The 26,667-nt window shown below is 44.7% G+C and overlaps 1 protein-coding gene across 1 annotated transcript in view; it reads left to right on the top strand.

Moving 5' to 3' along the window:
• slc6a9 (solute carrier family 6 member 9) overlaps positions 1 to 15,649 on the top strand; it is a gene marked incomplete at both ends in the record, with an annotated part of 67,777 nt that extends 52,128 nt beyond the window's left edge. Inside the window, 11 exons of the mRNA XM_083658796.1 lie at positions 39 to 170; positions 1,953 to 2,229; positions 7,929 to 8,061; positions 9,064 to 9,198; positions 9,367 to 9,470; positions 11,894 to 12,131; positions 12,292 to 12,426; positions 12,538 to 12,637; positions 13,053 to 13,153; positions 14,090 to 14,260; positions 15,407 to 15,649. Of these exons, the coding sequence (XP_083514922.1) occupies positions 39 to 170; positions 1,953 to 2,229; positions 7,929 to 8,061; positions 9,064 to 9,198; positions 9,367 to 9,470; positions 11,894 to 12,131; positions 12,292 to 12,426; positions 12,538 to 12,637; positions 13,053 to 13,153; positions 14,090 to 14,260; positions 15,407 to 15,649 (1,769 nt within the window). The remainder of the gene's footprint in view (positions 1 to 38; positions 171 to 1,952; positions 2,230 to 7,928; positions 8,062 to 9,063; positions 9,199 to 9,366; positions 9,471 to 11,893; positions 12,132 to 12,291; positions 12,427 to 12,537; positions 12,638 to 13,052; positions 13,154 to 14,089; positions 14,261 to 15,406) is intronic.
• Between the last annotated feature and the right edge of the window lie 11,018 nt (positions 15,650 to 26,667).

Raw genomic sequence — 26,667 nt, 5'->3', positions numbered from 1 at the left:
GATGGCTGAGTCCCTGTCCTATCCTGTCTCCCCTCTAGGTGCCTTCATGCTGCCCTACTTCATCATGCTGGTGTTCTGCGGCATCCCTCTGTTCTTCCTGGAGCTCTCCTTTGGTCAGTTCGCCAGCCTGGGCTGTCTGGGAGTCTGGAAGATCAGCCCGATGTTCAAAGGTTAGTGCCGGTGTATGTGTGTGTGTGTGTGTGTGTGTGTGTGTGTGTGTGTGTGTGTGTGTGTGTGTGTGTGTGTGAGGGGAGTTAAGTAGAGGAGTAGACTAATAACAGCGCACATTTCTTCTCCAGTGTGGTGGGCAGTCGTTTGATAGCTGCTATTGTACTGTAAGGTGAGAGCGAATGGTGTCGAGCAGCAGCTTCCACACTCCGCAAAACACCACTGCTGTAGAAGAGTTTCTAAATGTTTATGACCTCATCAGATCTACATGAATTATTTATAAGATAATGGACAAAAACTTGAAGCATTGAATGCAATATGAGATATCCATAAAGTATGTCACTTTGTCAGCGGTCGTGCATTTACTTACTGATAGAATAGGGGTCCCTTAAGAAAAAAGCTGGGGAACCACTGCGGTAAGCTATTTAATGCCACAAATTCACATTCTTATTCAGTATTGCTGTGGGCTCTAGATGCTCATAATGTGGTGCAATGAATGAGTTCATGTGAACGAATGAATACCTGGACCAGGAAGATGAGGTACTTCCTGGTGGGGAGTGAAAGCCACACAAGCACAGAGAGAAGGCAGATTTACTTTTTCTTTTTCTCCTGGTCACATTTTGGGGGGGGGGAATTAATTAAAGAACAACATGTGAGGGGAGTTTAATATTTACAGGATTTAATTTAGTGATAAACAAAGAGTATGTCAATGTGTAGATACATCATCATAGAGGAAGCTTATTGGGTATAGTCGACATGGAGTCACCTCAAATTGCCCGGCGGATCCGTGACAGGTCTGTGACAGGGCCCATCCACATCCGTGGCAGATTAAACAAAGATAAAACAGGAACTTAACTACTTAACTTAACATAACGTTCAACCTCTTACTGTAATAAACCATGTAGATGTGCTTATTTCATCTTATGGTGTAACAAAGTTCAGTTCTTTTGCTATGGCAGCCGGCTGGCAGCCAGCTGGGATCTGGCTGGGAGCTGCCGCCCTCTCTTTTTTTTCGGCAAATGCGTACAACTCCAGTCAATGAAACAGAGCTAACCCAATTAACCCAATTAACAGAATGACATAACATCTGCTTCTGCTCTTCTGGAGCTTCTGGTCTACTGGCTCATTAGGCACGCTGAGGCTGTCTGGTTTGACTTCAAATATAAACCTAATTCCCTGCTTCAAGCGTGATCACAGCCCCAGTTACCGTACATATTTCAAAACCAGACAGGAAAAAGAGAGATCTAAAAAAAGAGAGAGAGTAGCCTAGTTGTGTTGTCGGTGTCATGAGTCAAAAGTGTCTTCGACTTTGAGCTTGAGGTTAATGTGACACAAGAGACTGTCTTGTCTTTATGTCGCTCGTTCCTTTGGTCACTACTCCAATGCTGTTGTTTGTGAAGAGGCTGATCAGTTAACTTAAACCAGCAGTTGTTGTTTTTTGCTTTGTTAGCAAGCTAGTTACCTAATTCACAAAGCTGATATTATTAATAATTACAAGCAAACGAGCCACGACTAACGCTCGCTTCTACAGTTACTGTAGCGAGTGTGTATTCAGCTATGTATCAAAAAGACCACAACAAGACAGCTGTTAGCTAACCAGATAATAGCCTACTATGGTTAGCTAGCTACTGTATAACAAAGCTGACATTACCTATGTCAATATGGGCCAATATGTGTAAATGTGTAAAAGAATTGTAATTTCCTTTACCTTCAACTTCTAACATTATGTCTTTCTCCATTCCTTCTCTTTGCCTCTCCACCCTCCCGTCTGTCCCTCCCTCCAGGTGTGGGCTATGGCATGATGGTGGTGTCCACCTACATCGGCATCTACTACAACGTGGTCATTTGCATCGCCTTCTACTACTTCTTCATGTCCATGACCAACTTGCTGCCGTGGACCTACTGCACCAACGCCTGGAACACGCCGGACTGCGTGGGGGTGGCAGGCGGCAGCTCCCGGCTCAATGCCAGCCTGGCCAACGCCACCACCAGCCTGGTGGCGGGGGTGTCTGAGGTAGTCAACCGCACCAAGAGGACCAGCCCCAGTGAAGAGTACTGGAAGTAAGGGGGCGCGGCCCGCGAGACATACCGTCCGTTATGTGTTTAAGTTGATCAAATGCCTGCCAGGAAAACCAGGCTTGCGTGAAATAGGCCTATTTACATTGCATTAGGCAATTAATTGATTCAATCAATCACCAAAAGTACAAGGAACCAGTAGTAAGAAGGTGAAGGGTCAGGTGACCAGAGATTATAGAATAGTAATCTAATGATAATTTAGAGAGCAATTAGACTGAATGGAGGGGATATCGTTCAGTCGGGAGAGGGTGACATAAGGTGCCAATATTTTTAATGCAATCCCACTGAGGAGTAAGGGAAGGTGTTCACGGAATCAGATTAGTGCCAGAGGTTATATTTGAATTGCACAATTTTCAAATGTAAACAATTAAACAGTAAATAAATAAGAAATAATCATATGTAAGGCCCAATTCGAAATTAAATACAATACCTTTAAACTGAATGAGACTTTATTTATTGAATTTGACTTTCAAATTCTGTTTTCCCAATTCATATGTCATTTTAGTGGTTCAAATTCAGCTTTGTGAGACACACATCCAGGCACAAGGGATTTTTCTTCCCTGAATGGTGACTGTAAGGCTGCCAGCAGTGTGCCCTGTTCACCATCCATAGGACATGCCTTGCTCACCTCCTCAGCCAATGACCCCTCACGTGGTGAAAGAGTTACACATTGTGTCATATAGCTGCTAGTACTGGGTTGCATAGACCACTAAATACATACTTTTGCTACCTTGCATACAGATAATGTTGATTAAAACAGTGTATTGCAGCCTGGCAGGTCTATGCTTTCGGGGGAAAACAGCAGACCAGGTAAACTAATACTAGCCTGGGTAAACCCATCCCCCACGTGACCTGCTCTCAGACCTGTTCTCAGTCACTATGTGATAGTGACTGGGAACTGAGAGAGCAGGTCACGTGGTGGCTGGGTTTACCTAGGCTAAACTAATACTGGTAGAGCAGTTAAATCCAGCATACAAGTTCCCAAAACATACCGCTGTTTTAGCAGGTGACCAGCTGCGGAAAGTTAAATTGAATAATGACATCGTTCACTTTCAAGCTATTTTATGGTTGTGCCATGGATATAGCTTTAATACAAGCATTTTCACTATGAGCATGATAAATTCAAATGTCTCAAATTCAGATGTAATCTCTGCTGGCACAAATCTCTTTCCTTCATTTCTCTGTGTTATCCAAACCCAAAGTCCTGCAGGCTGGTTTTCAAAGGCATTTCTATCTTAATTTACTATCTGAGTTAATTACTCTCCCCTTTAAAACCTTTATCACACATCTCTCTTGCAAGTGTGTCACATTACAAATGTCACTTTGTCGCAGGAAAAGTTTTGGCCAAACAAGCATCAGTTTTATAATAGTCTTTGTTTTCTAAGTTGCACAAACATCCTCTTTGGCCTCAAATGTTGATCGTAGCTCAGAATTTACTTGCACTTTGCAAGATAAGGTAAATCAAACAACCCTCGTGTTTGCCGAATGGACTCACATGTTTGGCCCAGTCTCTGACTGAGCAGATCTGAACATAGCTCCTGAGCTGTGGAGGGGCACCGTCATCAGCAGTGATCCAGGTCAGAGCTTTGTCCCATTACATCAACCCAGCATCAGCAGTCCAGTGTGAAAAGGGCATCGCTCAAAAGTAGTAAGAGACCATTTTGCGATGGGATCCCACCAGCAATGACACCCACAACTTAAAACGAATGTGGGCCAGGAGGTTAAAGTGGGGGGAGGCCCCCTGTGGCCAGGAGGTTAAAGCCGGGGGGGGAGGCCCCCTGTGGCCACTGGCCAGGAGGTTAAAGTGGGGGGAGGCCCCCTGTGGACCAGGAGGTTAAAGTGGGGGGAGGCCCCCTGTGGCCAGGAGGTTAAAGTCGGGGGGGGGGGGAGGCCCCCTGTGGGCCAGGAGGTTAAAGTGGGGAGGAGGCCCCCTGTGGCCAGGAGGTTAAAGTGGGGGGGAGGCCTCCTGTGGGCCAGGAGGTTAAAGTCGGGGGGAGGCCCCCTGTGGGCCAGGAGGTTAAAGTGGGGGGAGGCCCCCTGTGGCCAGGAGGTTAAAGTCAGGGGGAGGCCCCCTGTGGGCCAGGAGGTTAAAGTGGGGGGGAGGCCTCCTGTGGGCCAGGAGGTTAAAGTGGGGGGAGGCCCCCAGGCCCCCTGTGGGCCTCCCCCCCACTTTAACCTCCTGTGGGCCAGGAGGTTAAAGTGGGGGGAGGCCCCCAGGCCCCCTGTGGGCCTCCCCCCACTTTAACCCCCTGGCCCTCCCCCCCCACTGTCGGATCACTCACATTTTTGAACTCTGTCATTTTGATGTCAAATACAAACCTGTAAAGTTCCGTGACTGCATCTTGCATCGTTTTGACTATTAGATTAGCGGAGTGATATACACAAGAGTGAAGCGCCCGTGATCTTATAGTGAAAATGTATCATCACGGCTGGAATGCCTTTTGTCAAATCAAATTGCTCAGCCGGAACTAACTAATAAGATGTATTCATAATGTGTCAAAGAAGCAGAGATAAGTGCAGAATGCAAGCTAACAGGGGAACGTGTGCTATGGGTTCACCCTCCAGTCATGCACCATCAGATCTTGGTATGTCCAGCAGGTCACGTACAGTAATTCAGCGTTTGTAATGATCTTGTTTTTGGTTGGTAAATACCATTGTGGATTACAAGGGCGAGTCAGGGGGCATGTTTGTTTGACTAATCCTGGCTAACCGCTTATCCACTGGCCTCAGGTGTGTGTGTGGGGGGGGGGGGGGGGGGGGGGGGGTCAGTGTCACATACCACAAGCTAGTCCATTGTACAGTCCTGGTTATTTTGTGATACTTATTATTGTTGTTTCAATTAATTTAGCATTTAGATAGAGTGCAATGCACACCAATATCCAGTTTTGAATACTCAGAATAAGCTCTAATCCTGATTATAAAACACCCAAATTAAATCCTGATGTACCACCATAAACTAGGTGACCCTTTTCACCTTTCCAACTTTTTACTTGTATTTTTGCATGCTGTTCAGTTTTAAATTCACCAAGTTCTATTCATTCATGCGGGGATAATGATGAGCTGCATGTGAAGATGCATATAGCCTGTGCGGGATAAAACTTTATCCAGAATATTGCATTCATATAAATAGTCATTAAGTGCAATGTCTCATTTAAAATAGCCAAACGACTTCAGAGCCAAGACAGTTTGGGAGCTTTCCTCACATATTGTCCCTCTCCATTTGCCATCGCTCCTTCACTGTGCAATCCTTTGGGATCTATCATGTGTTTGCTGCACTCACTTCCCAAAAATAAAACCGGGAATATCATATAGAACAAAACAAACCCCTCCGGGGTCATGTCACATTCATGATTCCCTCTTGTGAGTAAGCAGCTGTGACACTTGTCTTGTTAGTTTGTGTTTAGAGGTCAGGGCTGCTCTGCCCTTTATAAAGAGGTACTTGTTTTGCCGTCTTCTGTCTGCTGAAATAAGCCATTGTTCCTCCAGTCAAGTTGTAGTGTAGCCTTGAAATATGGGCCTGGTGCAGGGTGCAGCACACATCAGAACAACAGCCCTTCTATAGCCTGAAGTGCTGGACGTATATATAGGCTCTGATTGTCCCTAAAGCAGTGGGTTTGTGAAAGTGTGAAGCAAGCCCATACAGATGTTGTAATTTTTTTGTGACACTTTGAAAACTTTAAAATCCATCGTCTTTACAGAAAAGTAGAGCATTTGGAGCTATGAATGAATGAATGAATGAATGAATGAATGAACTTTATTTGTCATTGTCACAAAACAAGTTTTAAGAACAAAACAAGTTTTTGAAGCAATCCCCTATGCGTTTAGACAAGACAATAAGTTAGGTAATAAAGATAATGGTATATAAAAGTATCGAGGTAATAAAGGGTAAAAGTGTCTTGTGTATCACAGTGTATCATCCATGACAGGAGATACAACCTTTCTTCTCAACTTTTGTATCACATCTCCTTGTATTCCATCTCTCTGTCTCTCTCTCTCTTTGTCTCTCTCTAGATAGATTAGCTACAGCCTAACTATAGACTGTAGACCTGTTATAGTGTTCAGGCTAAAATCAGACTAGAGTAGAATAGGAGAGGCCAGACTAGGCTGTAGATTAGCTAGATTCCCTGTGTCCTAGTTAGTTCTGGTTAATGTCTAGAGTAGACAGATTGTCTGATTTTCTCCCCCCTTTTCCTGCTCTCTCCTTTCTCACACTCTAAAGCATGCCACTCATTCTACTCTAAAGCATGGCATCCCCTCCTTTCCCTGTTCTCTCCACATACTCTCTCTCATACTCCCCCTGCTCTCCCTCCCACCTCCTCCCCTTCCTGAACTCCACCCCCCCCCCACTGTTCTAAAGCATGGCATCCATTCTATTCTAAAGCATGGCACCCATTCTCTTTCTCTTTCCCCCTTCCCCTGCTCCTTCCCAACCTCTCCCTCCCTGTTCTCTCCTCCCCCACATTTCCCATTCCCTCCCCACCTCTTCCCTTTCCATGCTCTCTCCTCCCCCACATCCCCCCCGCTCTCCCCCTCCCTTCTTTTGCTCTCTCCTCTTTCTCCCTTCCTCTGCTCCTTCCCCTCCTCCTCTCCTCCCCAACACTCCCCATTCCCTGCCACTTCCTGCTCTCTCCTCTCTCACATTCCCCCTGCTCTCCCTCCCCTGCACCCTCGACACCTCCTCCCTTTCCTGATCTCTGCTCCCCCACTATTCTGCCACTATTCTAAAGCATGGCACCCATTCTACCCTAAAGTGTGGCACCCATTCTATACTATATTTCCATATTTTCTATATTTCTCTATCATATGATTGTTCGATATGTTATTATTACTACTGTCATTTGCTACTGTTGTGTCAGCTAGCCCTCCTTTCCCTGTTCTCTCCTTATACTCTCTCATACTCCCCCCTGCCAGTCTTGGCATCACCCCCCTATCCCCCTTCCCCAAGCCCCGCACCCCTAGAGGATCACAATGGAAATAAGCCTTTGGCTTTATTGTGTACTTAATCCTCGGCATGTGTTAATGTATGTAAACTGTCTTCATTTGAAGCTTTTTTATGTGGATTTTACATTGTGTTAAATAAACTACTACTACTACTACTACTGCTCTCCCTCCCCATCTCCTCCCCTTCCCGAACCCCCCCCCCCCCCCCCCACTATTCTAAAGCATGGCATCCATCCAATTTTAAAGCATGGCACCCATTCTCTTTCTTTCCCCCTTCCCCTGCTCCTTCCCCACCTCTCCTTCTCTGTTCTCTCCTCCCCCACATTTCCCATTCTCTCCCCACCTCCTCCCTCTCCCTGCTCTCTCCTCCCCCACATTCCCCCACTCTCCCTCCCCTCTCCTGCTCTCTCCTCTTTCCCCCTTCCCCTGCTCTTTCCCCACCTCCTATATTCCCCAACATTCCCTCCCCACCTCATCACTTTCCTGCTCTCTCCTCTCTCACATCCCCTCTGCTCTCCCTCCCTTATCCTGCTCTCTCCTCCGCTCTATCCTATATTTCTATATTTTCTATATTTCTCTATCAATTGTTCAATGTGTTATCATTACTACTGTAATTAGCTACTGTTGTGTCAGGTAGAATTAGCTAGACATATTTTCTGTGAAGCCCTCTGGGACATGCTTGTGAATTAGGGCTATATAAATAAACTTGACTTGACTTGACTCTCTCTCTGTCTCTCTCTCAGACACTATGTGTTGAACATCTCAGATGACATTGGTAACTTCGGAGAGGTGCGTCTTCCCCTCCTGGGCTGCCTGGCGATATCCTGGGTGGTCGTCTTCCTCTGTCTCATCAGGGGGGTCAAGTCCTCTGGCAAGGTCTGTCTGTCTGTCTGTCTGTCTGTCTGTCTGTCTGTGTGTGTGTGTGTGTGTGTGTGTGTGTGTGTGTGTCTCTCTCTCTCTCTCTCTCACACACACACACACACACACACACACACACACACACACACACACTCTCTCTGTCTCTCTCTCTCTCACACACACACACACTCTCTCTCTCTCTCTCTCTCTCTCTCTCTCTCTCTCACACACACACACACACACACACACACACACACATGTCAACCAGTGTGTAAATCAGTCAGGTGAGGAGTGATGAGTGATGACTGACGAGTGAGGACTGATGACTGACAAGTAGGGGTGTCACGATATACTCAGTTCACGATACGATACGATACACGATATTGGGTTCACGATAACGATACGATACGATATTTTAACAATATTTTAAATTTGTAAGTTGAGGGGGCATCCTCCATGCTAATTTGAGTAATTTCACCATTTTCATCCTCCGTGTCTGTAACGTCCCTCGTCTGTTCAAACAAAGCAATGAAAAGGAGAGCGAACATGCAATCAGATGCAGATCAGTGCCACCATGTTCAGCTTCTTTTTCTCGCGATAAGAGATTTAATCTCAACGATACATATTGTCACGTTTTGATATCGCGATATATTGTGGGACGATATATTGTGACATCCCTACTGACGAGTGAGGACTGATGACTGAGGACTGACGAGTGACGACGTCTTGTGTACTGATGTGTGAGGAGTGAAACAGTAATGCAGGAAGAATGACAGCATTTTCATGTGAGGACTGAAGGTGTTTCAGAGCACACTTGATATGGTTTACTAGGAGACACAAGAACTGACAACGCTTAGACTGAGGAATGATAGCCAATACTCTGACGGAGGAGGAGGCCCTAAAATGCCCTAAACTAGTGCAACTTTGAAGTGCATCAGGTACAAAAGAGTTTATGATGCACAGCTGTCTAACTGGTGTATGTGTGTGTGTGCGCGCGTGTGCATGTGTGCGTGTGTCCAGGTGGTGTACTTCACAGCCACATTCCCCTATGTGGTTTTGACCATCCTGTTCATCCGAGGCATCACCCTGGATGGAGCTATCAACGGCATCAAGTACTACCTGACCCCCCAGTGGCAGAAGGTCCTCGATGCCAAGGTATTAACCTACAAACACATAGACGGAGAGATGAATACAACACAATTCTAAATGTAAACAAAAGAAACTGCTAGCATGGCGTCATGGAGGGAAAAATAGGCACGCTCTTTCTACTCTACTTCATTCGTCTTCCTACTTTTGACTATTTGTGTGTTTGTGTATTTCTAGGTATGGGGAGATGCTGCATCACAGATCTTCTACTCTCTGGGTTGTGCCTGGGGAGGTCTCATTACCATGGCTTCCTATAACAAGTTCCACAACAACTGTTACAGGTTGGACTATGAATAACCAAAAAAACAAAGCTATGCGTCAAATTAAAATATCTGCCAAAAGCCTCAAAAGAAGGGGGCAATGAGCATGGCAATGATAACTTTCAACCAGTTGTCTGTCAAATCTACTGTGCTTCAAGCATGCTTACAGGTGCAGTCTGAGGAAATGTAGAATATTTCATTGTGGCCAAATATAGAGAACGTCTCATAGGGTTTGGCCACACTTCCCTCATCTCATGCTGCACTATTAACAAAAAGTGCCCGTCTGTATCAGCCTGTGTGAATATGACATCATAATCAGAGTCTGTGCATTTGCTCATGTTACACATGTAGGTGCGCGCATGCAGACACACACACACACACACACACACACACACACACACACACACACACACACACACACACACACACACACACAGACACACACACACAGACACAGAAATATACACTGCCTTGCAGTTGCTTGCAGTGAATGGAGCCGAATGAATGGAATGTGTTGCGTGGCTGTACTGTGTCAGCAGAGATTACCATGGCAGGCCTGGCACAAAGGGGTGAGCAGGATAACGCATCCCTGCAGCCGCGGCGGGCCGCTCAGAGGGGCTCGACCCGAGAGGGAGAGAGGGAGAGGGCTGAAAAGGGAGTAGAAGGGTCTACTGTGCACGGCAGGAGTGGACAGAAGATCGAGGATATGTGACATGCTTGCCGGGGGCGATGAAACTGCAGGAGAGAGGGAAGAGACAGCCGGAGAGAAGGAAGAGAGGATACGTTGTTGATTCAGGAAGACAGCTGAGAGAGTGATGGAGAAAGTGAGCAGAAGAGGAGGAGGAGAGGGGGGCTGAGAAGAGAAGACTGAGGGAGTGATGGAGAAAGTGAGCAGAGGAGGAGGAGGAGAGGGGCTGAGAAGAGAAGACTGAGGGAGTGATGGAGAAAGTGAGCAGAGGAGGAGGAGGAGAGGGGGGCTGAGAAGAGAAGACTGAGGGAGTGATGGAGAAAGTGAGCAGAGGAGGAGGAGGAGGAGAGGGGGCTGAGAAGAGAAGACTGAGGGAGTGATGGAGAAAGTGAGCAGAGGAGGAGGAGGAGAGGGGGGCTGAGAAGAGAAGACTGAGGGAGTGATGGAGAAAGTGAGCAGAGGAGGAGGAGGAGAGGGGGGCTGAGAAGAGAAGACTGAGGGAGTGATGGAGAAAGTGAGCAGAGGAGGAGGAGGAGAGGGGGGCTGAGAAGAGAAGACTGAGGGAGTGATGGAGAAAGTGAGCAGAGGAGGAGGAGGAGAGGGGGGCTGAGAAGAGAAGACTGAGGGAGTGATGGAGAAAGTGAGCAGAGGAGGAGGAGGAGGAGAGGGGGCTGAGAAGAGAAGACTGAGGGAGTGATGGAGAAAGTGAGCAGAGGAGGAGGAGGAGAGGGGGGCTGAGAAGAGAAGACTGAGGGAGTGATGGAGAAAGTGAGCAGAGGAGGAGGAGGAGGAGAGGGGGCTGAGAAGAGAAGACTGAGGGAGTGATGGAGAAAGTGAGCAGAGGAGGAGGAGGAGGAGAGGGGGCTGAGAAGAGAAGACTGAGGGAGTGATGGAGAAAATGAGCAGAGGAGGAGGAGGAGAGGGGCTGAGAAGTGAAGACTGAGGGAGTGATGGAGAAAGTGAGCAGAGGAGGAGGAGAGGGGGATGGGGCTGAAAAGAGAAGGCTGAGGAAGTGATGGGGGGAAATGTGTGATAAGGGAGGAGAGGAGGAGGGACAGAGATAAGTTCTGGGGCTGAGATATCATTTGTTCCTCTGAGGAGCTTGAGGTTGTGCTATCCCTGCATGCAGCTGTACAGCAGAGCCCTAATCAGCTTCTCTCCTGCGGCGCTGTCCCAGTGGAGACGGCCTCCGCCCTCCTCTGACCCCCCCAAGTGGCTGAAACGCAGAAGCACAGTCTGTGTAGTGCGGCAGACAGAGCTACGCAAGGAATGGCTCTTCAAACAAAGTGTAACTTATTATCAAGACACAATTGAAAAACACTTCCATACATGAGGATATGTATATGAACCATTAATATGAACACGCTACTACACCAAAGTTAAACTGACTCGGATATATTCTGATGTTGGTGTCACTGTGCGAAGGCAAACGTGACTCACATGCCCCAAGCTGACAGTTCTGGTCCACTTCTTTTAACACCTTATCTAAAGCATATGACACAGTCATACAACCTTGAAATTGCCAGGGGACTATGTTTCACTAATAACATGGAATATTTAGTACTGTAGACCCTGCAGGCCCTGCAGGGTCTAGATTTCCAATCAACCTGCAGTTGTAAATGTACAAAGCCACCTAAAGCCTCATTTTGAATGAAAGCCCTAATGCTATACCTTAAAACAAAATGTAGGATAGCACAACAAAGGAAACAGTTTAATCAATGTACAATTGTTTTTTCTCTCTCTTTCTTATGTACAGGGACAGCATCATCATCAGCATCACTAACTGTGCGACCAGCGTCTACGCTGGCTTCGTCATCTTCTCCATCCTGGGGTTCATGGCCCACCACCTGAACGTGCCGGTGTCCGAGGTGGCCGACCACGGCCCGGGGCTGGCCTTTGTCGCCTACCCAGAAGCCCTCACTCTGCTCCCCATCTCACCACTCTGGTCTCTGCTCTTCTTCTTCATGCTCATCCTTCTGGGACTGGGGACTCAGGTGAGGCTGGGAAACGGAGGCGCAGGGGAACACACGCATCCTGTGTAAATGTCTAGTTTGAACTTGTGGTATTTGCCACACATGTAGCACTCAAGTCCAAATCGAAATCTTTTCCTCACATTATGCCATTTTGACCGTATGTTGTTTGCTGTACTTGCAGTTCTGTTTGCTGGAAACACTTGTAACGGCCATCGTTGATGAGATTGGTACAGACTGGATCATGAAACACAAGACTGTCGTCACGCTGGGAGTGGCTGTAGTCGGATTCCTACTGGGAGTGCCACTTACGACACGGGTAAGCCCCATCACACATAAATACATCTTTGAACACTAATGTCACTTTTCTCTCTGTTATGGAGATGTACAGTAGCATTGACTCATTGCCTTGTATGCTATCTGTGTTTAGGCAGGAATCTATTGGTTGTTACTGATGGACAACTATGCTGCTAGTTTCTCTCTGGTCATCATCTCCTGCATCATGTGCATCTGCGTCATGTATGTTTACGGTAAGAAGGGCATTACTTAGAATATGGTGTGTGTGTGTGTGTGTGTGTGTGTGTGTGTGTGTGTGTGTGTGTGTGTGTGTGTGTGTGTGTGTGTGTGTGTGTGTGTGTGTGTGTGTGTGTGTGTGTGTGTGTGTGTGTGTGTGTGTGTGTGTGTGTGTGTGTGTGTGTGTGTGTGTGTGTGTGTGTGTGTGTGTGTGTGTGTGTGTGTGTGTGTGTGTGTGTGTGTGTGTGTGTGTGTGTGTGTGTGTGTGTGTGTGTGTGTGTGTGTGTGTGTGTGTGTGTGTGTGTGTGTGTGTGTGTGTGTGTGTGTGTGTGTGTGTGTGTGTGTGTGTAGAGAAGGACCCCGATTTCCCCCAAAGTTAAAATGTGCAAAACTTGATACTTGATAGTAACAGAGTTGTTTTTGTTGTTGCAGGCCACAGGAACTACTTTAGAGATGTTGAGATGATGCTGGGCTTCCCTCCTCCTCTCTTCTTCAAAGTCTGCTGGAGATTCATCTCTCCTGTCATTATCTCTGTAAGTGGATATACTAATCAGTTTGGCCTCCATTGCTTTGTTCCCAATAGAAACAGTTTTTTTTATAAACAAGTTTTTCTGACTGGCAAATGAACACATGCAGCCGCGATCAATGCTATTTCCCAAGCAGGCGTATTAGACCATTAAGCTCCTGGGCCAACCAAGAAACACATTGTTGCGGATTACTGGTCAGATTTCAGAGGCTAATGCCCCGATCTCAAGGGCAACTACATAACCATGACTAGACTTTACTGTTGTTTGGTCGAGCGATGCTTTCTGGCATCATCTTTTTAAAGTCATAATCCACAACAGTGTCCATTTTGCTACATTCTATCACCGACTGATATGACACAATAGTGACCTAGTTCATGAAAGCTTTTACCGTTGCTGTTCTGAACACCTATGAGGGCCTCCTCTTTCCCGGGGGGGAATCCTCTGCTGTACAGGAAGTGATGTGTTTTATGTTTACGGAAGCAAAAACAACAGCAGTTTATTTGGGAAAAAGTAGAAGAAGAAAGAAAAATAGAAAAAGCCGCAGTCAGCATTGAACGTCTTTACGGTTAGTATGCTGGGGCCAGTGGCCACACTGAGCACAACATTGAGTGTTGAGGCGGCTAAGCAATATTGAGACCAATCAAACCAAACCAATCAAATCGAATCAGAGCAAATAAATGATGGTTGAAAGTGACTAGTTTACACCAGCATTTCAATTTTAACAGCGAAATTTCATGAAACACAATTTCATTTGATTCATCTTCTCATTTAAACTTTTTTCTTTTTAGCCATTCTCCATTTCCTCTGTGAACTGAAACTCTTCTCAGATGCCGTTTCTTGGCCCATTGCATATCAATTTTAGTTACCTCTCTCTCTCTCTCTCTCTCTCTCTCTCTCTCCCCCTCTCTCTCTCTCTCTCTCTCTCTCTCTCTGTCCCCGTAGTTCATCCTGATCTTCACGGTGATCCAGTACAAGCCCATCACCTACAATGATTACGTGTACCCCGGCTGGTCCCTGTTTATTGGCTTTCTCATGGCCATGTCCTCCGTGATCTGCATACCTGTCTACGCCCTCTACAAGATCTCCAAGTCCCCAGGAGCGACCTTCAGAGAGGTACAGAAATTCAATATATCGCAGTACAAAAACGTGACAATACATATGGGCCAGAAAAATGATCGATATTAGCTACATTTTATTTTTCTGTACAAATGAGACGGCTTGCTCATTGCAATTTCACAAGCTCCCCATGGAATAAGCCTGCACGATATGAGGAAAATCTGCCATGTGCGTATTAGCTATACAGTTCCTATGTCTTTCTGCTTTAATACTGCTAACATAGACCCCAAACATTGAATAGCCTATGCCCACAACAAGCATGCCTCTCTGCCTCCGACTCAAGCTGAAACTTCGCACAGCGTGTTTGGGCTTTGGCGGAGGGTCGGAGCTGAAAGTACACGCAGCATGTTTGGGCTTTGGGGGAGGGGCGGAGCTAACCGCTGCAAGGGAAAGATGTGTGCTGGATTTACAACACAAGACAAAACGATCGCATGCTGAGTGTGAATGCATGGCTCGTGTAAATAAGATGATTTTTGTTACTATTCATTGCGTTACAGGCAATCGCTGCAATGTGTTTAATGCGCAGTTCATATCGCGATGACGATGAAAGTTTTGTGCAGCCCTCATGGAAATACTATGATTTTCACTTTGTAAATGAAAGAACATTCAGACTTGTCGGACTTGTATGAAAGAATGTAGAGTATGCCAACTGCTGTGGCAATATGTTTCCCACCATATAGAGTGCCACAAGCCTGTGTTTAAAAAGTGTCTGATACTTAGAATGTTGTGTTCAGCAAGATTATCTGCACAAATGAACACCACTTTTATTACTCTATTTCAGGCATCTAACAAAAACACAGTCAAAAAACCCATCAATTTCAAGACGACAGAACCCATGCTAACATGCTATTTCTCTCTCACCTCTTCCCTCCCGCTCTCCCTCTCTCTCTCACCTCTTCTCTCCTGCTCTCCCTCTCTCTCTCTCCCTCTCTCTCTCTCCCCCTCTCTCCCCCTCTCTCTCACCTCTTCTCTCCTGCTCTCCCTCTCTCTCTCTCCCCCTCTCTCCCTCTCTCTCTCTCCCCCTCTCTCCCTCTCTCTCTCTCTCCCTCTCTCACCTCCTCTCTCCCTCTCTCTCTCACCTCCTCTGTCCCTCTCTCTCTCTCCCCCTCTCTCTCACCTCTTCTCTCCCTCTCTCTCTCTCAGCGGTTGAAGCACTCGTGCCAACCAGACCCCACGTGGGGCCCGGCCCTGCAGGAGCACCGGATAGGCCGCTACGCGCCCGCGGCCTCCCTAGACGCGGTGGAGGCCCACCCCCTCAAGGAGAAGGAGGAGCTTAGAGACGAGGTGAAGGAGGAAGAGAAGGAGAGGATGGACGACATCAACCTCACCATCCAGGGCAGCAATGGCTCCACCAACACACACAACAACCCCACCCCTAGCGCATAGACGACGGCCCCCCCCGCTCCGTCAGGCGTTAACCCATCCTCTGCCCCATCCCTCACTTCTCCTCACCCACCTTTCCCACAGCCCTCTGTGGGGGAGATCCCATTCGCTGGAGACCTTTACATATTGTAAGGGCTTATTATATCTATCCTAACCTCTTCTATCTTATCTGTATGTTGTCTCTAGAGAAAAGAAGAAAACGGAAGGAATTAAAAAATAATAATTGGGGTCATCATCCAAAAGATTTTTCGTCGTCGGGAGGGAAGGGGGATTCGTATTGTTTCACATAATTTAATAATGCAGTTTGTTTTTCCATTCTTTTCTTTTGTTTGTTTGTTTGTAAAATTGATATGCGTCACCTTCATATGCAGTTAGAGTCAGAGGTAGATTGTGGCAAAAAAGACAGGTGGCACGTGTTTGTTTAGCGCATGCAGCGACAGTGGAGGGACACACACTTTTCTCCTTTTTTCTGTTAGCTGGGTCCATTTGGAATCGGTAACTCTCTAGCAAGTAGCAACGGATGGTGCCGATGGTTCAAAAGCTGGAGGCAATATGTCTTGTTGTGGTGTGATACACGCGGTGGAGGGGGCAGGTAGTATCACTGGACTGGCCATGCAGTTTGTGTCAGTGTTGACGCTGATAGATGGGAATAGGCTGCGAACTATGACCCGGCGGATATACTTGGCGACATCAACGCGGATGCCTACATCATATGGATGGACACACACACGTGCATATTAATGATATCTTATTTCCCGGCGTTGCTTGGAAATCTACTGTACATTTACGGCACACAGTGACCTCAACCATAGTCGATCTCAGCTAAGTCTAAGCCTATTGTTTGTATGCTGCTTCTTTTCAAACGTTCTACAGAGCACAAGTATTTAACAAACACCCTAGATAGCTACTGATAACTTTGGGATCTCACAAACCAGGAGTGTTTTGAATGATTTTCTGTGAAAATTTCCTCATTTTGTAACGTTTTCAGCGAGGCTGCTGAAATCGATCACGGCAGAACTCGGCAGAGGAATAGCAGCGGGCGGTAAAATGGGTGGCACACTTTGCCTCCACATTCATGAGGTGGAATTTTGCGAGTCGCACATGCACGCACGTGCAGACACACACATACACACACACAAATCATATAGAGATCCAAAGTCACGCCCACTTCCGGTTTAGGCATACGCATTTAGGCATAGATCAATCCTTATAGATATAAATGCATAAATACATAAATGTCTATCAAAATAGGTCTGCTTGGTCAAACCAAGTGAGTCAACTATATTTAGAATCAGGAGAGACCAAAGAACATTTCACTTGAAACTTAAAAAGAAAAAATGCTGATTAATTGTTTTTAAATATGTGTTGTTTTTTAAGTTTTAGTCCAAGTGAAATGTTCTATGGTCTCTTGTGATTACAAATATAGCTGAATTGCTTGGTTTGAGAAAGTAAAAGTATTTTTATAAGCATTTTAAGAAATATCTGGAAAAAAGAATGGCGGATGAAATCTCTGGTGAAATGCCTAAAGCGGAAGTGGACGTGACTTTGGCTCTCTGTAGGTTTCCAGTTTTTTTTTGACAGAGGCAGAAGAGATCCCAGTGCCCATTCTCAGGGTCCCAATGAAGTTACACTTCCTGCTTTGATGTTGTTCCTTACCTGTGGAAGCCTTGTTTTGACTACGACGGGCTGTGCAGAGACTATAGGGGATTAAAAACCACCTAACATTAACACTGTTTCAGTGTTAAAAAAAAACCAACACCTCTACACGCACACAGGCACATACACACGTGCATATGCATGCGTGTGTGCATGCATATGCACACTCACACACTCATAAAACACAGGTGGATGCAACTCTGTATATATAAGTACCATCTCTTTTCAAGTCTTCCAGGCATTCTTTTTCTAGTGAAATGCATCGTGGCATGTGGAGGAGGCCCCTGGCTGTTGACAGGAGCCACTAGCATAAGAAAAAGGGTCGTAGGTGGTGTGTTTCTCGTCGTAGTCTGTCTCCCACACGTTGTAGCGATTTGCCCCATCAAGGCATGTTACCAAAAACATGTTCAACATGCATGGACTTTATATCGGTGGCATACAGTAGTAGGTGGGAAACTTGTATCAGAGAGACTGATCTCAGTCTCTTTGCAGTGGAATCTTAAATGTATTTACAGATCGTTTGTTTTTTTTAAAGCTCTGAGCCAAGCTGTTGTGCGATGGGATGATGAGAACAGATCGAGGGAGAGAGGGAGGCCACTGGCCTGGAGATGGAGCTTGCGCTCAGAAGAATACAGAAAAAAGCAAACAAAAAAAAGACTGGATAAAAACAGTCATCTTAACTGAATTATGTAGTTGAAATGTAGTTGTATAGTATCGTTCTGTAGTCTGTCTTATTTACCTCTTATTATTGTAAAGTAACATAGTCAATAATTATAAGAAAGACAAATGATGTTTATTTTGTAAAGAAGCGACAGAATCTTAAATAACCCTGTTTACTCCTTCCTCATTCAAGACTTGATTGGTTGTAATTTGGTTGGAGGGTGTGAGAGGATAGAAAGGGGGCGGGATTCCCAAAAGCCTCTTATTTGGAAGATGGGTTTGTTTTTTTTTGTTTTTGTATCCGCTCAGCAAAAAGAAAAGAACAATGATCTGACACAGAGCTGCTCAGGACGCTGAATGGATTGATGGCCATCTAAACAGAGAGCGGGCACATGACAAGTGACTTGTGATGATCTAGATGGCCATAAGATCAGATGTTCCTGTGTTTTCTAGTTTCAGTTTGACATTGTTTGTGACCTGTCTAATCATGACCCCAAACACAAGCAAAAGAAGCGTGGAGGGCTAGAGGTTGATACTAGATCATACTGTGTATACAGTATATTTATGTATAGAGAGAAGGGGGACATATGTCTATACCTGCCAGGCTCTTTCATGGTCATAAACATGCTGAAGCACAAATTTTGCCACCATTATCCATGGTCCTCCTGTTTTCGTGATAAACTGGAGAGTGTGGTTGCTCCAAAAGCCCACACGATGGCGTGATTCTGACACTCAGGGTAGTTACTAGTTAAGGCACAACAGTGGTTTAGATGTCAACTAAATCAACAAATGAAATCAAAGTCAACCCAACGGACTCGAGACTAAACTGGTCTGGTTTTGATGAGGGGGACTGGTGATGGCAGTCTACTTTAAGCACATAACCTCTAATGTAGTGAAGACGGTCATGATACTGTAAGCACATACAGTAAGTCTCCCAAAACGGTCCTTGAAGTAAGCACACGTTTATAACCATGTTTTTTTTAAGCCTTTTTACAGAAAGGTGGTTAAGTTATGGAAACATATTTCCACACATTGGAGAATCGTTATGGGAGCTCAACATATGCTCGGTTGGAGATGTTACTGTAGTTTGGTCTGAAGCACAGTGTTAATCTAATTTCTCCCCACTCTGTCTTTACCTTCTGGAAATCGCCTAGCCAGTCACACTGGGTGGGACGATCCAGCTTACACTGGTTCATTCCTAAACTAGTTTTAGGGCCCATGAAGAATCTTTTATAGTGAATTCATATTTAAATTGTGTTCTTACAAGACCCCGTGCTCTACCAAACGCTACAATACATTACCACCACCTTTGACTGAGGAGCAGTTTTGTGGCTGGATTATAAACATAATGGTGACTAAGGAAGAGTTCACGGTGAAACAGTTGCAAAAAAGAAAAAGAGATACACTGTAAATAAAAGCGGTCCCTTCTTGAAATCATGCTATCCAGTTGCATTAAGGGATTCCAAGTCAAGGAAAATGACAGTTGTCAATGCATTAAATACAAAGCTATTATTCCCAGGGCATAATGGGACTGCTTGTAGCTGAGACAGTTTGTGAGTGCCTGTCTTCTGTCTTATTGCTGTAGTGAGTGAAGCTTAGCCCCCACACTACCATGCTATCTATCTCTCTATATCCATCCCTCACCATCTATGCTGGCCCCACAACTCCTCCCTTTGTACAGTAATGTAAAAAAAAAAAAGACAAAAGTTAATAATCGGACTGGTGTGTGTGTATGTGTGTGTTTTGTTTTTATTTTGGGGGGGCGGGTAGGTGTGTTTGCGGGAAGGGGCATTGTTGTTTTCATTTTTGCTTTGTTATTTTTCTCGTAGCGTATCCTAGACGACGTCGAGTGTATCGTGTATTATCTGTGTAGTGGGTTAGCACTTACTGCTGAGTCCGCGCTTAGAGCGGGCGTAGTGTCAGTATTATATGTCAATGTACTTCTAATCCATCAGAACTAGCCAAGTCCTATTCTGCTAATATACACAGTCTACCTTTTAGAAGATTTTTTTTTTGTACTAAAAGAAAAGAGAAAGAAAACCGCAGATTTTATCTTCCGATTTTAATCATCGTTTTATCCATGTTCGATGACACTACTTTTTTTTTTTGTCTTCTTGAAGTTGTATACATATAAAAAAAATACCTATAAGATAAAGCCAGCTGATATCAAAAGCATTGCCAAACAAAAAGCTTTGGATCGAAACTTGAACTACAAAGGAAGGCTTAGTTTTTACTGGGAGTTCGGAGGAGGTAGCACATGCAGCTACATGATTTTTTGTTTTTATTTTTTTTGCTGGGGAAAGGCTGTGGTGTTTAACAGTATTAAATGTACTTAAAAGCTATTTTTCACAGCGCAGTGCCAACAGCCCTGCGCTATATATTGTTCAAAGTGGTATTGTATGAGTGCACCACAGTGCGGCTCTGTTTACAATCCGTTCACGACATTCTGTGGCCCTTAACTCAAACAGTCTGGCTTTTTCAATCTGGTTGAAAATGTGCGTCCACGTGGCGGGAAAACCGAGAGCAAAATCAAACGCCAAAATCACTAACACGTGTTTTTACGTCCGTGAACTGTTTAAGAATAGGACCATAGCCGCATGTGTTCAACATCCGCCTGCGGTACATTACATTATTCATCCTTATACCCAGCTCTGGTCGATAGTGTTTCTAACATCACAACTTACACCTGTCACTTAAGTCTCTCCTCTTAAAAAAATACAATCTGTCGAGATTCTTGAGTGGACTTTGTGAGGCAATTTAGACAGCAGACAAGGGTTCAATTACTAGATGAATCAGACGTTTGCTTTCTAGTCAAGTGAAACCACTTCCTAAGATGATCCCAAAAGAGTGAGACTTTACCCATTTGGCCCTCTGGGAAGGTACCAACAAATGCACAGCTTCATTGAGAAAAGTGCTAATGAATTGACCCAGGTCTGGTACTACTAGTGCACCATTGCTCACTATCAGTTTACACTGAGACGGCTGGATGTTGGAGAATGTGGACTACAAGGTTTTGATCATTTGTACACAAACTCACAGCGCAACTCCTCTACTGTAGGCCTACTAAAAACAAAACTGTGATTTTTATCTTTGTTTTTCTTTCTTTCTCTGCAATTCTCTGCAGATTGCGGAAATGACCTCTTGAATTTCTTACTACTACTCATATAAGCATAATGCTGTCTCATGTTTCAGCACTTTAAAGAAGTCACTTGTTTTTATAAGCAACAGGAAAAAAAATATATAATAATAATGCGCACTTCTATTTTGAAATGTGTACAAAAAAGTCAAGTTACAAAAGCCTTTTTCAGTGGTCTGGCTGGGAGGGGAAATGTCGTGTACAAGTGTCAGTAGACAAATGTTGTGTTGTTGCTATGCCAATGTCAAGTCTTTCATGGGAAGAGTGGAGAGGTAAAGCACAAATGAAATGAGAATACAGTTCTTCTGGTACTTTCTATCATATCTATTTGTCTATCTAACCATGTCCTCCTCCTCCTTCTTCTTCTTCTTCTTCTTCTTCTTCTTCTTCAACCTTTAGGGCCAAAATCCATTGAAATGTCTTAGTCCTGTCAGCTGTATATCGTAAACTGTTCGATTACAAAATGGTAAATAAAATCTATTTTAAAGATCAGTGCACTGTGGTGTTTTCTTATGTGGTATCTGTGGTGTGATGGAGATATTTTATACTCTTCCACTAGGTGGGGCTGCAGATCCAATTATCAGTTTAAACCTTTATAGATGAATGGCACACACAACTATTCCGTTTATGTATCTTTTAAAAGGTTGTTCACTTAAACTTCATGCTGACACCAACCAGGTGATGTGGCGATTCAAATATATTGCAGTCCGCCTAGAGAAGCTAATTCCCCACAATATATTCAGTAAATATTACTATCATGATGATGGTAATATTTAAAGAGAGTTTTGGTCAGTTGCTGTGTGATGATAGTATAATCACATAGCAACTGACCAAAACTCTTTTTGATTTATAGAGATGCCAAGTCACCCCGCAGTTAGAGACACTGACATGGTGTTAACATGGTGAAGGCAGTGCCTTGTTCATTCAATGAATTGGCTCTATCCTGAAACCCCTTCCCTTTAGGAGACATGCAGAGTGGCAAACCAATTACCAGCTGACTGACAGCTTCACAGTTGAACATCAAGATAAGCCAATAACAAGTCCTGCATAATGTTAGGAAACAGGTTCAAGGCGCCCATCATTAGAATGGATGTGATACACTGTAATAAATCTGTGAACCAAAGCCATCATGACAAAGCTTTTAATTCTGAATGATGATGTAACTCTGTGGTACTAGTAACAGTAGTCTTATTGACTTTAGATTATAAAAAAAAAATCAATATCTTATTTTCAGTTTTTTATAGAACAATAAACGAACAAGACAAACAGGCTCAGACACAGGAAAAGAAAGGAAAGAAGAAAACAATACAAACATCGACACTCGTCATTACAACGTGGTGCTACCAGCCGCATAAGGTGCTGATGTGTTTGCAAGAGATATTGTGGGGATCCCACGCAACGGGTCCATGAGATACCCGCCGGGTGAGCCATCCGTCACCCCTAACCTCAGTCACTAGTCATTCTTAACCTCGTCAAAGTAGGTCAAAAACGGGTCCCAGATAGCTGAGAACCTTTTAAGCGAGTTGGTTCTCAGGGATCTGAGTCTCTACATCTGTATAACAGAGATCATGTCCATCAGCCACACCTGAAAAGAAGGTGAAGTGGAGGACTTCCATTCCTTCAGAATGAGTATTTTGCCGACAGTTTGCCCCCAGTGTCAGAGATTGTGGCACAGCTGTAGGGAAGAGAGGACTCCAAGCAGCCGAAGATGGAGAGTTCTGCCTCCGGCTGTAGGGTTATTTTGTAGGCCTTAGAGTACCAGCCAAATATTTTGGCCCAGAATACCGTTAATGAAGGGCAGAACCAGAAGACTTTAGCTTTTTTAGTCACACTATTGATCCAATGGGGGGCAAACACACATACACCATAAACCATACATGGGCAACATATGGCCCGCGGGCCGTATGCGGCCCGCGGGCGCCCCCTGTGTGGCCCGCGATGGAATTGCAACAAAAAAAACAGTGCTCCTGAACGCAACATGCAAGATACCCACTGAATAAGTGTCCAAATGTTCATGTCATTCTGGCCAATACTCTGTTATAGCATTTCAGTCTGGAATATGGAATATCTTTCAATAATATTTATGACTAAAAGGCTAAAAGTAATCTCATGTGTAAGAAATGACTGTTCTACATTGAAGTAGAAATTTAAATAATTAACTTGTTGGTTTTGGATTTATTTAGCTTCAAGAGTGCATTTTTGTTCTTGTGTGACCCTCAACACAGGCTTTGAGAATCCCGGGCCACTTACTGATACTTATGCTTAAATTCACCCACTCATATTCTGGTTTATTTCAAGAAAAACATTTCGGCTAGTGGAAATTCTAATTGGCTGGTAACTTTAAAATCTAGCAGCCATATTGGCAGGTGGTGATAAAAGTTAATTTCAAGCCCTGCAGGGAGAGCAGGTGGTGACATAGGAGTGAAAAAAGGATCAAATATTGGTGGTTAAGACTGAATAATGGCATCACAATTGTTAATTTAAAATGAGTTATTCCTCTAAACCTGGCTTCAAATGCCCCAAATTCTTCGCGCTGGCGCCGTTCAGCCCTCAGCAAAATCTGGTAGCGAGGACATTTTTTTGTGGCCCTCTCTATCATCAAAGTTGCCCATCCATGGGTTACGGCATGACAATATTTGTTCGGCCCCCGGCAACAATCTGGGTTTCTCATGTGGCCCCCCATGAAAAATAGTTGCCCACCCCTGAAACATTCAAACCGAGGGATTCAGATGAACTTCTTAGTTCAACCTTGGGAACATGAGGTGCTGTTTTCTAACTCAGGTGCTCCAGTATCTGCCACACTGAGAATCCAGCATTATTAAGCTTGTAGCATTGTGCATGGCCACATGGAAGAGATGATCACATAGATTGATAGATGCTTTATTTTTCCCCTTAGGGAAATTGGATTGCAGCATAATCAGAAGGCATTTCATAAACAAACAACACAGAGTCACCAATAGACATAGATACCACACGTGTAGGAGCACAGGTGGAGAGAGTACTGACAAATCCTACTCAAGTACAAATATTGTTACTTCAGTGAAAATTAACTCAAGTAGCCTACAAGTAAAAGTAGGCTACTAGTCCAGGAAATCACTCAAGTAAGAGTAAAAAAGTAGCATATTTACAGTAAAAGTACTCAAGTACACTCAAACAAACCCAACCACAAATCAATCAGAGGCAGAGTAGGGTGGGTCATGAGTCAGAAAATTAGAAATTGGAGAAATTAGTTGTACTGAAAAACAACTAAAACTGAATTGAACTTAACTGAAACCTCATTTAAATGTGCATATCAAGAATAGGATGCCAGTGCGGCAAATGATAAACGCCACAGGAATCAGGTTTAGCATTGCAGAGACAGACTGTGGCAGCTAGGTGGCAGCTGACACAGGCTTTTCACCCTCAACGTCACTCGGCAGCTCAATCTGACTGCTTTGTCTCTCCCTGATGCTGCCTGTGCAACTAACCTCACCTCAGAGCCAGTCACACTCATACAGCATGACTAACCAGACTCATGTGTGTTCAGACAGTGACAGCAGGCAAATCCACTTTGATTTTTACAAAACTGATTCTTAGACAGCATGCACACACACACACACACACACACACACACACACACACACACACACACACACACACACACACACACACACACACACACACACACACACACACACACACACATACCAGTACACATACCCTATATACACTGCTGCTGTACACTGACCCACAGAGTCTTCACAAGTGGCCAAATGGCTTTATATGGCCAAATGGCTTTTTATTAGCACATGCAGTACTATTTGGCTTGGTTCCAGGCTTAAAACTTGTTATATGGATTTTTCAAAATGTCTATGGAGAAAAATATATGGGGACTTCTCCAGAACGGGAGCTGAGAAAGAGTGGGAGGTCACTGTTGAGCTCTACACACACTAAATAAATACAACAATTGCTGACATGTTTATTTATGCTACTGCTCATAAAAACTGATGTCAAATAATATAAGACAATACTCTGTTCCCGTAAAATGAGGAAAACACTGAAGAAAACATTTTCACATAAGGTTGTCCCCGCTACCATAGCCACACTTCGTTTCGCGCTCACTGAGTAAAATAGCATGGACACTTGTGCACTACCATGTGCAGTCAGAAGAGGGCAGTATGGCAATGAATATAAAAACTAGAATACAATATAGGCATGCCATCCAAGCCAATTAACAACTGGGCCATAACATCTGCCACAGCCTCACAGGTGTCATCAGGTTAGGAGGATCAGGCCATATGAGTTAACACAGGCTCATAGGCCGATGTGATGAATGTCATGTGGTCAAGTGTCAAACAGCACAACACTCACACCATCACCCCCACCCCCACTCTGCCACACACACTTCTTGTCCCCATAGACCCTTCTCACGGGGGCCATTTTGTGTCGAGAAGCCAGGGTAAACACAGGTGCGAGCAAAACACTAATGAGGGTTTCCAAATTCCAATCATGGAAGTTGGAAACCCTCATTAGTGTTTTGCTTGCACCTGTGTTTACCCTGGCTTCTCGACACAAAATGGCCCCCGTGAGAAGGGTCTATTGTTGGCTTGCTGTTACTCCTCCACATGTCTGCCATCAGACATGCTTATTACACAGTACCATCAGATGGGCCAGTCCTGTGTGTAGGCTGGGGGGAGATTCTGCTGGAACAACAAACATTTGGTCATTTACAACAAGCAGTTTGCCTCCCATTGACACCGCTGCACTGAACATGTTGTAATACAGTGTCTGCTGCTCTTCTAGTCACAACCTGAAACTGATGCAAGTTGTGCTGACAAGTGATGAGTGTTTGAGAGTTGATTTGCCTAAGGCAGCAGCTGTGAATTAGTGTGATCAAGGCCAACAGTCTAGCAACTGTGATGATGTCATGTGTGTCAAGTGAAACTTCTGTTACAGAAGTAGTTAGGGAGGAGATAGAACTCTGCTATGTCTCTTACTGGTTGAATAAATGTTTTGTCACATAAAAATGTCAGCTGCATGGCTTCTGAGAATGGATTAGTCATTATTCATTATTAGTCATCATTATGCCCCTTTACACACCTGTCTAATTCAATTGGCAAGTCTTGAGCGCACTTTAATTTCATTGGCCGCAGCACTAACGAGCCACCAGTTTTGGCGCCCTAAATGCGGAAGTGATTCTGGACCCCTTAACGTGCAGTCCCAATGCTACTGTGCTGTTCTCATAATGCAGTGTTCAAAGCAAAACTTGGAATTTACTCAGTAACGGAATGTATATTTAAAAGTGTGAAGTAATATCTATTATTGAAATGACTCGAGCAAGTGTGAACATATCGCATCGAAAATACTAAGTACAAATCCTCAAAAACGTTGTTACTCACCTCTGCAGAAGAGAGGTGTAGAGGAGTAACTGCTGACTGTAATCTCGGCGCTATCCATCTGACTCTCAACAAGACTGTGGCGGTGGGGTACGTCAGGGATGGCTGGAGGGCATTTTCCAGGCTGGAGCCTTTCCGACACACAATTGTTGACAGAAAGCAATTTTGCTGCTTGTGGGGCCATTGTTGCGTTG

This window comes from Poromitra crassiceps (assembly GCF_964638095.1).
Source record: "Poromitra crassiceps genome assembly, chromosome: 23".
NCBI classification, from domain to species: domain Eukaryota; kingdom Metazoa; phylum Chordata; class Actinopteri; order Beryciformes; family Melamphaidae; genus Poromitra; species Poromitra crassiceps.
Note: the sequence above shows the minus strand (reverse complement) of the source record. Positions and strands in the feature narration are given on the sequence as shown.